At 50.3% G+C, this 13,313-nt stretch overlaps 2 protein-coding genes and 1 pseudogene across 4 annotated transcripts in view; 1 reads left to right on the forward strand and 2 right to left on the reverse strand.

Annotated features, from left to right (window-relative positions):
* Positions 1-13,313, reverse strand: part of DNAAF5 (dynein axonemal assembly factor 5) — a 70,870-nt gene that overhangs the window by 43,439 nt on the left and 14,118 nt on the right. For 2 of the 3 annotated variants that reach the window (XR_001818943.2, XM_017508269.2), the window contains exons 1-2: positions 11,347-11,964; positions 8,652-8,836 (exon numbers count right to left, since the gene is read on the reverse strand). Coding sequence is in view for 2 of the 3 variants with exons in the window: in XM_017508269.2 (XP_017363758.1) it covers positions 8,652-8,836; positions 11,347-11,941 (780 nt within the window). In the remaining variant the exon portion in view is untranslated. Of the gene's footprint in view, positions 1-8,651; positions 8,837-11,346; positions 11,965-13,313 lie in introns of those variants that run through there. The other variant, XM_017508270.2, reaches the window with a different exon arrangement.
* On the reverse strand, positions 109-1,636 carry LOC108289007 (annotated as a pseudogene).
* Positions 11,331-13,313, forward strand: part of PRKAR1B (protein kinase cAMP-dependent type I regulatory subunit beta) — a 165,997-nt gene continuing 164,014 nt past the window's right edge. The window contains exon 1 of the mRNA XM_017508272.1: positions 11,331-11,452. The gene's annotated coding sequence lies outside the window, so the exon portion shown is untranslated. The remainder of the gene's footprint in view (positions 11,453-13,313) is intronic.

Below are 13,313 nucleotides of genomic sequence, written 5' to 3' on the forward strand. Positions count from 1 at the left end.
GGCAGGAGAATTGCCTGAACCCAGGAGGCGGAGGTTGCGGTGAGCCGAGATCGCGCCATTGCACTCCAGCCTGGGTAACAAGAGCGAAACTCTGTCTCAAAAAAAAAAAAAATTACATGAGAAATCTTTTGATACCAATTGTAGTGTGTTGGTTTACCAATCAGGCAAACAGCAGTTCACTTTCAACCACTCAATATTTCAACCTTTCATGTAACAAAACTTAGAAAGTTCCTTTAGCTCTTCCTTTTTCTAAAGAAAAATGTCAAAAATACTGCTGAATATACTCCACACTGAACAAACCAATTTTGAAAATTCTTAGTATATACGTATTTTACAATATACTTACCATGAGTTTAGAAAAATCTGAATTCCCACCATTCTATACCAACCAACCAGTCTACATTCCCCAGCCAGAAGACTTAGAATCCATGCCCGAGCCAAAGCCTCCATTAAAACCACTGCCTGACCCAGCATTTGATGCTGATCCCCAACCAATTGCTGCACCAGAATTAGAACCACTATAAGAGTTATTTCCAGAACGGAAGGCCTGGTTTGGCTCCCTCTGCATGTTGCCTTGGCTTTGGTTATTACCTGATGGGCCTGACTGGTTCTGCTGGCTGGCTAACATGCCCATCATACCCCAACTGTTCTGTAGCGCTGCCTGGGCTGCAGCCATCATGGCTGGATTAATGCTGAATGCGCCAAAGTTCATCCCGCCACCCATGTTACTACCTTGATTGTTTCCCAAACCAGCTCCACCCACTCTGCTATTACCAAATCCACCCCGATTCCCAAAGCCACCTGGATTACCACCAAATCTTCCACTTATTTCTGTCTACTGCTATTGTGCTTAGGTTCAGCATTGGTTATACGAACGCTGATTCCTTTAATGATCAAGTCCTCTCCACAAAGAGATTGCGCAATCTGATCATCTGCAAATGTCACAAAGGCAAGGGCCCTCAACGGCTTGGGGATGAAGACATCCATCGCCTCCCCGTACTTGGAGAAGAACTGCCGCAGCTCATCCTCTGTCATGTCCTCTGTACAGCGCCCCACAAACACTTTTCTGCTTCTCAAAAGCTCATCTGCGCTTTGCTTAGAGTTAGGAAGTTTACAGTCACACCACTGTCCATCATATACCGCTGTGACATTACTTTCACCTGTGTTTCATATTCCGTAAAACGAACAAAGCCAAACCCCTTTGAATGACCAGTCTTAAGATCTTTCTTGACCTGCACCATAAGAACTTCTCCAAAGGTACTAAAATAGTCTTTCAGGTCCTGTTCAGTTGTTTTCCATGGGAGACCCAACACTATTAAATCAGATGTTTTCTGGACTGCTCTTTTCACTTTCACTGCTGATGAAGCATCTGTCTCATCCATTTTTCTTTTGTTATCTTTGGGATAGTTGACAACACACACCAGATTTCCCCAGCCAGCATTGGGGACATGGAGAATTCTTCCACTGGCCAGACACCTCTCATACATTGAGACACTGGATTCCTGTAGTGAAGCCCACAAACCCCTGGAAACTGGGCTGTAACCGCGGACAGCAGCACAGTCCCATCATCTTCCGATGGTATTTCAATGGGCTCATCATTCTCATCTTCAGTTACCCAAATATATTCAGACGTCTTTTACTTTTCTGCTAGGTCGCTGCTGGGAAGCGTGATAGGGACAGCGAGGCTGCGACGGACCCAAGCGCAGCCCAGCAACTGTTTCACTCCCACAAAATCAAAACAAGTCTTAAAACATTAAATTAGAAGTTAATAACAAGAACTTTGGGAACTATACAAATACACGGAAATTAGATGATATGCTCCCAAATGACCAGTGGGTTAATAAAGAAATTAAGAAGGAAATTTAAAAAGTTCTTAAATGAAAACGGAAACACAATATGCCAAAACAGCAAAAGCACCTGCATTCAAAAAGTAGGCAAATGCAAACAGCAACCTAACAATGCATCATAAAGAACTAGGAAAGCAAGAGTAAACCAAACCCAAAATTAGAAGAAAAGAAGATAAAAGCAGAAATAAATGAAATAAAAAAATACAAAAGACCAGCAAAACGAAAAGTTGGTTTTTTGAACAGATAAGCAAAATCAACAAATCTTTAACCAGACCAAGACAATGAGAAGACCCAAGTAAATAAAGTCAGAGATCAAAAAGGGCACATTACAAAATTGATATCGCAGAAATTCAAAGGATCATTAGAGACTAACATGAGCAACTACACCATGAGCAACTACATCATGAGCAACTTCAACACAAGCAACTTCACCACAAGAACCACACCGTGAGCAACCTCACCATGAGCATTCACACTGCTAGCATCTACACTGTAAGCAACTACACCATAACCACACTGTGAGCGACAACACCATGAGACACTATACCATGAGCAACGACACCGTGAGCAACCTCACTGTGAGCATCCACACCAGAGCAACCACACCGTGAGCATCTACATTGTAAGCAACTATACTGTGAGTAACCACACTGTGAGCAATGATACCATGAGACACTACACCATGAGCAACCACACCATGAGCAACTACATCATGGGCAATGACACTATGAGCATCTACACCGTGAGCAATCATACCATGAGCAATGACACCGCAAGCAACAACACTGTGAGCATCTACACCATGAGCAACTACACTGTGAGGAACCACACCACTACCATCTACACCACAAGCAACCACACCGCAAGCAACTACACCATGAGCAACAACACTGCAAGCATCTACACCATAACTACACTGTGAACAACCCCATGGGAATGACACTGCAAGCAACGATGTCATGAGACACTATTCTGTGGGCAACCACACTGTGAACTACACTGTGAGCAACCACATCATGAGCAACACTGTGAGCATCCATACCACAAGCAACTTTGCTGTGAGCAACCATATCGTGAGCAACCACACCTCAATGACACCATGAGCATCTACACTGTGAGCAACCACACCATGAGCATCTATACCGTGAGCAACCACACTACAAGCAACTATACTGTGAGCAACTACACCATAAGAAACCACACTGTGAGCAACCACACCACGAGCGAACTATACTGTGAGCAACTACACTGTGAGCAACCACACTGTAAGCAATGACACTGTGAGCATCTACACCATGAGCAATGACACCATGAGCAACTACACCACGAGCAACCGCACTGTGAGCATCTACAGCATGAGCAATGACAACGCGAGCATCTACACCATGAGCAACCACACACACGAGCAACCACACTGCAAGCAACACTGTAACACTGTGCGTAACGACACCGCGAGCGCCTACACTATGAGCAACTTCACCATGAGCAACAACACTGTGAGGAACGCTGCGAGCAACGACACCATGAGAAACAGTGAGCAACTTCACCATGAGCAATGACACTGAGCAACAACATAAGCAACTATACCATGAGCAACTACACTGTGAGCAACCACACCATGAGCAACCACATCACAAGCAATGACACTGTGAACAACAATACCACAAGCATCTACACTGTGAATAAACTATGCTATGAACAACTACACTGTGAGCAACTATACTATAAGCAACTATATCATGATCAACATCATGGTGAGCAACTTCATCGTGAGCAACTACACCATTAACAATGACACTATGAGAAACTACACTGTAAGCAACAACAGCAACTACACTGTGAGCAACTTCACTGTGAGCAATGACATGGTGAGCAACTACACTATGAGCAACTATATCATGAGCAACTACACTGTAAGCAACTACACCGAGAGCAACTACACTGTGAGCAACACCATTAGCAACTACACTATGAGCAACTATACCACGAGCAACTATTCCATGAGTAAGTATACCACGAGCAACTACACTATGAGCAATTATATGCCAATAAATTGGAAAACCTAGAAGAAATGGATAAATTCCTAGACACATACAACCTACCAAGATTAAATCATAAAGAAATCCAAAACTTGAACAGACCAGTAACAAGTAATGATACTGAAGCTGCAATAAAAAATCTCCCAGTAAAGAAAAGCCCAGGACCCAATACTTCACTGCCAAATTCTACCAAACATTTAAAGAACTAATACCACTCCTACTCAAACTATTCGAAGGAACAGAAGAAGGAATACTTCCAAACTTAATTTACAAGGCCAGTACTATCCTGATACCAGAACCAGACAATGATGCAATCAAAAAAGAAAACTACAGGACAATATCCCTGATGAACACTAATGCAAAATTTCCTCATCAAAACACTGTTTCAACAGCACATTAAAAAGATCATTTGTCATGACCAAGTGGGATTTATTCCAGGTATGCAAGGATGGCTCAATATATACAAATCCATCAATGTGATATATATCAACAGAATGAAGGCCAAGAACTATATGATTATTTCAATTGATGCCCCAAAAGCATTTGATAAAATTCAACATCCCTTCATGATAAAAATCCTCAAAAAACTGGCTATAGAAGGAGCATACCTCAGCACAACAAAAGCCATATGCAAGAGACCCACAGCTAGTATCACACTGAATCAGGAAAAACTGAAAATCTTTCTTCTAAATGTGGAGCAAGACAAGGATGCTTGCTTTCACCACTCTTAGTCAACACAGTACTAGAAGCTCTAGCTAGAGCAATTGGACAAGAGAAATAAAAGGAATCCAAACGGAAAAGGAAGAAGTCAAATGATCCTTGTTTGTAGATGATATAATCTTACATTTGGAAAAACCTAAAGACTCCACAAAAAAACTATTAGAACAGATAAACCAATTCAGTAAAGTTGCAGGATACAAAATCACCAAACAAAAATCAGTAGCATTTCTATATGCCAACAGTGAACAATCCGAAAAAGAAGTCAAGAAAGGAATTCCATTTACAATAGCTACAAACAAAATAAGATACCTACGAATTAACGAAAGTGAAAGACCTCTACAATGAAAACTATGAAACACTGATGTGAGAAAATTGGAGAGGACACATACACAAAATGGTATACTCCATGTTCATGGACTAGAAGAATCAGTATTGTTAAAATGTCCATACTACCCAAAGTATCTACAGATTCAATGCAATCCCTATCAAAATACCAATGACATTCTTCACAGAAATAGAAAGAATAATCCTAAAATTTATACGGACCCTCAAAAGACCCTGAATAGCCAAAGGCATCCTGAGCAAAAGCCAAAACAAGACAAAAACAAAAAACTGGAGGAATCACATTACCCGACTTCAATTCATACTACAGAGCTACAGCAACCAAATCAGCACAGCACTGGCACAAAAACAGACACATAGACCAATGAAACAGAACAGAGAACCCGGAAATTAAATCCATACATCTACAGTGAACTCGTTTTTGACAAAGGTGCTAAGGACAAACATGGAGGAAAGGACAGTCTCTTCAATAAATGGTGCTGGGAAAACTGGATATCCACATACAGAAGAGTGAAACTGGACCCCTATCTCTCACTTTATATAAAGATCAAATCAAAATGGATTAAAGACCTAAATCTAAGACCTCAAACTATGAAACCAATACAAGAACACATTGGGGAAACTCTCTAGGATGTGGTCTGGACAAAGGTTTTTTGAGTAAAATCCCCAAAGCACAGGAAACCAAAGCAGGGATGGGCAAATGGGATAACATCAAGTTAAAAAGCTTCTGCATAGCAAAGAAAACCACCAACACAGTAAGGAGACGACCGCAGGATGGGAGAACACATCTGCACAAATACCAACGTGACAAGGGACTAACAAACAGATCCAAAGGAGCTCAAAGTCACTAGGAAAAAAATCTAATAATCCAATTTAAAAATGGGCAGATCTGAACAGACATTTCTCAAAAGAAGGCAAACAAATGGCAAACAGGTACTTGGTAGGAACTTGACAAATACTCATCTCTGAAAAGCCATCCAGGCAGCCCCAGCCTCTCCTGTAACGTTTGTTGTTCCTGGAAGGTCCCTCTTGACAAGAACAGATCTGGTGGTCTCGCCAGTGGCAGACACTGAGCAGGAAAATTGCAGCAGGGCCGAGCAGCTGCTGACTGCAGGCCTGGCGACAATCAGGGCACCCCTGCAGGGTGAAGGCCAGGTGCCACCCACCTGAGAGTGGCACAGGGCCATTTGTTCAGGGCCTGCCTCACAACTGCACGGCCACATGTCTGTCCTGCCTGCCTCATGGGGGTTCTGGATGCGGTCAGTGACATGAGCTAGGAGATGCAGTCATGTGGGTGTGAGGAGACGCATTAGCCCCTGCCGCACTGGGATACCCCGTTTCCACAACCTCAGACACCGTCCTGGGGCCTAAGGCTCCAGGGCGGCTTGACTGCCCATGGGTGACCTTGCTCTGATGCTCACCTGGCTGTGCTACCTGAGCGAGCTCTGAGCCCTCTGAGCCTTTAAGGAGGAGATTAAAGTTATTTCTGGGCCCTCCCAATGAAGTTTAGTGATCTAAGCCGAGTCTAGCAGGCTGCTGGAAAATTTCCTACAAGTCAGAAGACAGTCAGGACCTTCTGTGCAGACGGTATGGGGTCCGGGGGCACCAATCTCTGGGTTGTTGAGGGGGCAGAGGTGTCTGCAAGGAGCCCAAAGTGGGCTCCAGGACAGGGTCACAGGGCTGATCAGGGTAACAGGGCAGCACCGTGACGCCTCATGAAACTCACGTGAAGGGCAGTACAGGGTCTCTAACAGAATGCAAACCCCACTGGGAAGAAATGGGCCACACTGGAAGAAGAACTGTCCTGGACGACACACAAAATAACACTAACGCTAATGATAGTTGATGAGCTAAAAGAAAAACAAAAATTGCAAAAAAAAATCTCGTACCATTTTAAAAACTTTATGAATTGGTGTTGGGTAGCATTCAAAGCCATCCTGGGCCGCGGGTAGGACAAGCTTTCTTTAGATCAACAGTGTGATGTCAGCTTTCTAACAGATAGCTACTGATACACAGTAGGCTGTTTATGCATAGCTACCAATAGAGTTATAGCATTTATAGACAATTATCGATACACAGGTATGGTTTTAGAGTTACAGTGCAGTTAACACCGAGTTACACTGTTAGCTATGGAGTTATAGTATTTGCAGCGAGTGCTCCACAGAGTTCCAGTATTTATAGACAGCTATGGATACAGTTACAGTATTTTTAGACAGTTACGGGAGGGTTACACCAATAGCTATGAGCTACTGAGCTTCAGTATTCACACAGAGCTCTCCACACAGAGTCATCACACTGTTTTGAGGAATAAGACTTGGCCCATGACAGACACCACTTTTCCTGTGGGCCATGCTCTGCCTCAGGCTTAAGGAAGGTGGCAGAGAAAGCAGCCGGTTGCCTGCACTTCTTCCTGGGCTCTGTTCCTGCCCTGGCTCCCTGAACTGCGCTCCGCAGTCCAGGCATTTGGTCAGCCCCAGAAGCGCCTGCTGCAAGTGCCGGGCAGCATGGACACCAACCCCACACTCTGCCCGCTTCCTCCCCGCTGGGCAGAGCCTGATTTGCTCAGGGGCCCTCTGTGCTGCCTGGAGCTGACCCCATGCCAGCTCCAGGAGGGGCCAGCAAAGGTACATGGTGATTCAACTTCCACTGGCCTGACGAGACCAAGGGGGTGAACGAAGGCTCCTGGTGGGAAAGGGTCCCCCACGTCTCTGTGTGCAGCCTCAAGGCAGCCACGCTGCCCCGAGGGAGAGAGCCAGAGAATGAAGCCTGGGCATGGAGGCAGAGCAGGGGCGTCCTGAGCAGGTGCTGTGTCGCGCCTGGAGACGGTCCTACGCGTGGACCCCAGAAGCACACAGCAGCACAGACAAGGGAGTAAGTCACGGCTTCCATGCTGGTCCCAGAATACCCTGAGAGACTCTTCAACTCATCACCTTCATGCCATTTCCCATCAGGAAACCTACCTTCTGCAAGGCTAAACCCAGAAGAAGGAACATGCACCAGTGAAGGAGTCAGACATAAAAGACCACACATCTGACTACGCTGACAGACAAACTCAGACACACAACGATCAGAGGCCACTCAGCTTCACTAACCCAAAGGGGAATTGCCCCTGTGGCCACAGTGTGTGGCATTTTAGCAAGTCACTGGGGCCTCAGATCTAAGACATGCCCTACAGATGATTCTGCCAACAGTAAAGCCAATACTCAGCCCCACCTGTAGGACGCCTGCCTGCCTGCTTGCCTCTTGGTGGGTTCCAAAGCCCAACAGCAATAGTTATCCCCAGCAAACCAACTGGGATCCAGGCCCCCAGTAGTGCAGAACTGAGGCAGCCTGACTCCACTCTTCTCCTCCCAGGCCAGGTCCACCAACCACAGTGGCTTTCATGAAAGTGCACCTTGATGGGTGGGCACATTCAGGAAGCCTCTGCAACTGCTGAAGTGCGCACCGTGTCTAAGGGACAATAAGGACACCAGCCATCCTTTCTCGCATCTCTTGGCATTAATAACAACAAACATTAAACCAGTTCAGATCTCTCCTAGTTTTTCGAAGATGTGAATAGGAACATCCTGTGACTAGAAATAATGAAAGGACATTTGGTGCATGCAGCATTCTGAAAAAAGAACAAGTGAATCAGTTAAAAATAGCACGTCAGCCCACCTGCGGTACAGCGAGGAACAGACTGTCCAAGAAAAACACCCGTTACCTGCGGGACGTCGTCAAACAGCCGTTGAGCAAAATGGGAAAGCACGTCGTCCACGGACTTCCCGTTGCCAAACTGGATCACCGTGCCCGTGGCTTCGACGGCGGCCACACGGACCTTCCAGTGCTGGTGGGAGATGGTCTGCATCAGGGGTCCGATCAGAGACTCCGACTGCATGTGGAAATGGTCTGCGGGACAGGGAGGCCCCAGTTACCAGAGCTGCTCCCATACACCTTGCCCAGGCCCAGCTCTGTGGGCTTCCAGAGGACGGCAGCCTGCCCGTGAGCTCCTCACCTCCCTTCCTCTCCCACTCCAGGTCCTTGCTACGGGAACAGCACACAACTCAGGCTGCCAAGCAGAGCTCTGCACCGCCCAGCATAGGAAGAAGCTGAGACAAGGGTCCCACCCTGATGACACCTATGCAACCCAGAGACTTAGGGGGACCAGCAAGGAAAGGCTGGGGGGCGCAACCCCACCGTGGCTGAAGACAGGAGAGCCTGGACCTGCTGAAGCCATGGTGGCGGTCCGAGGGGGACAGTGGCCGGAGGAAAGAAGTTGAGCCCAGAGGACATGGGTGAGGCCCCACTCCCAGCCGCACCTGAGTCCAGACCCCAGGCTCCTCTGGGAGGCTGGGCCAACACCGCTCCAGGCAAGGCCACTGCACTTCCTATTTGCTATGTCCCTGAAGAAAGTCAGAACCAGAGGTGGCGGGAGCCTGTAAGCCCAGCTACTTGGGAGGCTGAGGCAGGAGAATCGCTTGAACCCAGATGGCAGAGGTTGTAGGGAGCCGAGATCGCACCACTGCACTCCATCCTGGGAGACAGAGTGAAACTCTGTCTCAAAAAAATCAAGTCAGAACCAGAGGGTCTCTGGGATCCAGGCCACCTCTTGCCTCAGCTCTGCATTACCGGGGCCTGTCTGGGAAATGGCTATTCTAATGAGACTTTGGGTGAGCTCTTCAACCTCTCTGCCGCTGCTCAGTGTGACCAGGGCCAGAGGTGAGACACCCCCTCCCAGGGAAAAGGAGGACCACAGGTGCTGGAGATGAGGGGATGCTTCAGGCAGAGGCACAGTCCCTCACCCCACAGCAACCAGTGAGCACATACCCCGGCAGGCTGTGCTCGGGGCTGGGGCACAGGTGGGCACGGTGCTGCCCTATGGAACCTACGATCCAGTGAGGGAACATGGCAAGGCCAGGAGGAGCTCCCTCAAGGAAGCAGAAGCGGACTATGTGGCTGATGCACAGGCCCGGTAGGGAAGAGATTGAGGGTTAAAGAGAAATACATGAAATGCCGGGAATTCTCAATGGCCATGTCTAGCCCATGGCTCTTCCCACAGCTCCAGAGGAGTCCTGGACCATGTGAAATCCAAAGTTACCTAACATGGAAATCTCGGCATTTCCCCAAGTCCAATTCTTCCTGTCCATCCCAAAGCCCCTGCCTTCTCACCTAGTTCCTTAGGAAGTCATGTCAGTTTCACATTCAGCCACTTTCTTCCATCAGCAGAAGTCCTCCCTAGTCCAAGCCATCTCTTCAACTTCGGATTAACCATGGTCTCCTCACCCCCTTTCCTGCCACTTCTGGAACCTATTCTCCATGCATGCAGTGATGTTTTAAGAAACTGAACCCGGGTCTGCCACTCCCATCGACAACCCCTACACTTCCCGCTACAGTCAAACTATCACTGGGACAACACTGGGGCGGCCTGCGCTGGCCAAGTCCCTCACTGCTTTCCTGCCCCCTACCACCCAAGGATTTACAGTCTCAATGGTCCCTCCTCCAGAAAGCCTTCCCGACAGCAGGAAGCAGGCACCTGCTATCATTCCACATCCCAGCCAGGGGAGGGAATGGGCAAGACCCTGCAGGAATGGTGAGTTCAAGAAAGGGAACATCCGAATCAGATCAGAGCTCTAAAAATGACGCGGAACGTCATCAAGTGGAGCGGAGAGGGGGCCTCCTTCCAGAGAGGGGAGGAGTAGGACAGAAAGAGTGGAGTCTCCAGGCGTTGGTCTGCCCCTCGGGAAGCCTGCCCTGCAGCCCCCTTCAGCGAGTCCCCTTAACCAGGCGCAAGTCCTGCAGATCCCCCAGGGGAAGGAAAGGGGACAGCGACCAGGGCGCACCCCCACTTCAACCCGCTTAACAAGAATTTCTGCAGTGGTTTGCAGGGATTTGGACAGGAGCGCTGGCTGGTGGGCTTGGGTGGGGGGGCTCAGGCAGGTAGAAGGGTGGGAGGTGAGGATTGAGGGAGGGCGGGGTGCGAGGAAACAGGTGGTGTAGGACGGGCAGGTGGAGGGGGCACAGGGAGCAGACAGGTGGGGGGCGGGGCTTGGGGCATGGAGGGTGGAGGCGGGGATCAGGGGGACATGGAGGTCAGAAGAGTGGGGGCCAGGAGGGAACAGGTTTACGGGTGGCGGGGGAGAAGGGGGAGGGAAGAAGCAGGTGGCAGTGCAGGGAACAGGTATGCGGCGGTGGAGGGCAAGGGAGCGGGTGAAGAGCGAGTTGGTAGGTGGACGTGACGCAGGGGACTCGGGTGGTGAGAGGAGACACCGTGCCGGGGGGGGGGTTGGAGCAGAAGGGTGGGGGGCGCGGGAGTGGCGGGGGGCGGGGCCAAGCCCTAGTGGTTGTGAGAGGGGCCGCGGAGGTGGAGGTGGGGGGGAGGGTGTGGGGTGGGGGACGCGAGAGGGGCCCGGGGCGCTCACCCGGCGTGGCCTGTGCCAGGGCGGCAGCGCAGCTGCAGCTCTCGCGGCGCACAGCGGCGAAGGGGTCGAGAAGGGAGCAGCGCAGCACGCGAAGGGCGTCGTCCAGGTGGGGCGCTAGCGCGGCGCCGCCCAGGTCCACAGCCAGGCTCAGCAGCTGCACTAGCGCCAGGCGCAGCTCCTCGCAGGCCTCGGGCGGGCGGCGCGTGGGCTCCGGGCCGGCCAAGCGCGCGGCGAGCGCAGGCAGCAGGCGCGACAGGGCGTCGTGGGGCCGCGCAGCGCGGCGTAGGCCCAGACCCAGCAGGTGCACTGCCAGCGCGCGGCAGCCTTCGGCGGGGTCGCTCAGGCAGCGCAGTAGACGCGGCAGCAGCAGGCGCGCCCAGGGGCCCTGGAAGGCGGCAGGGTCGGTGGCGGGGCCCGGCTCCTCCAGCGCGCGCTGCAGGGCCTCCAGGGCTCGCCGCCGGCCCGGCTTGCTGTCGGCCTCCAGCCCCGACAGCAGGCGGCTCAGGGCTCGGCTCAGCTCCGCCGCCTCCGCGGTCTCAGCCCCCTCGGCCGGGTGTGGGGCCGCTATGGCCTCCGCCACCCCCGGCGCCGCCATTTTGCCCGCGTCGCCCGTCACTAAGGGGAACGGCGGCGCTTTTGCGGCGCGCGGCGCGGATTACGGCAGCACTTCCGGCCTGCCCTGGGGGCGGGGCGCCAGTTTTTTTTCTCCTGGCTGGTGCGCGCATGGCTTTGGGCCCTTGTCCAGCAGCTCTCTCCCACTGCCATGCACTGTCACCAGAGTCCTCGTCCGCCGCCCTGCTGGGCCTTGCTTATCCCCATTACACTGATGGAGACGGTCTGGGAAGGATGCAGCTCGCCCGGGATGAGGGCGTCGGGCTCCAGGCCTCGGCCTGTTCCTAGGGAAGCGCGCCCTGCTGCCTGGAAAGGTTGGGTGTCCCGCCTGGGTCTATGGTAGCCGGGGATTTCCTCCCTGAGCCGCCTAGAGCCCCTCTGGCGTTGGGAAGGGCCGTTCCAGGAGGGAATGGCGCTGCTTTTGCGGACTGGATCCCACCTGTGGTGTAAGACAGGGTGCCTGGACTGGGCTTTACATGCAGCCTGTGACTGGATCCCAGGTGTAGTAGCCCAGTAGGTTTGCCTTGCTGCCGAGGTAGAGCCAATTTGTCAAGACAGGGGAATTGCAAGAGAGAAAGAGTTTAATGCATGCAGAAACTGTCTAAATACGACACTGGGTTTTTATTACTCAAAGCAGCTTCTGAAAATTCTGAGATGGGTCATTTAAGGATAATTAGGCAGGTAGGGGGCCGGGGAGAGGGTAGTGCTGATTTGTCGGGTTGGAGATGAAACCACAGAGAGTCAAAGTTGATTCTCTACTGGCTTTTGTTCCTGGGTGGGATCACAGAACTGGTTGAGCCAGATTACTGGTGTGGGTGGTGGCAGCTGGTGCATCAGAATGCAGAGTCTGAAAGTTACCTAGAGCACAAATCTTAGAGTTAACAATATTGATGTTATCCTAAAGAGCAACTGGGGAGGTTTGGAATCTTGTGGCCTCTAGCCACATTTCTAATCTTGTGGCTCATGTGTTAGTCTTACAAAGGCATTCTGGTCCCCAGGCAAGAAGGAGGTTGGCTTCAGGAAAGGGCTGTTATCATCTTTGTTTCAAAGTTAAACTATAAACTAAGTCCCTCCTAAAGTTAGCTTGGCGTCCTCCCAAGAAATAACAATGCAGCTTGGAAATTAGAAGCAAGACTGTTTCACAGTAGTGACCTTGAATAAGAGACGCCTAAACAGCATGGTGGCGGAGTTTGTGTGAGCCCAGCCTGGAACACAAATTTGACAGCACTCACTGCAAACCAGGAGTCCCCAAGTCTGGCACCTCTCATCTGTGACCATGCACCAAGTTTTCTAAAAGCATAATGTGTGTAATTGTAGGACTAAACTTAGAGTTTGACCTTTTTTTTTTTTTTTTT

Source organism: Cebus imitator, unplaced genomic scaffold (assembly GCF_001604975.1).
Source record: "Cebus imitator isolate Cc_AM_T3 unplaced genomic scaffold, Cebus_imitator-1.0 Scaffold388, whole genome shotgun sequence".
Lineage (NCBI taxonomy): Eukaryota > Metazoa > Chordata > Mammalia > Primates > Cebidae > Cebus > Cebus imitator.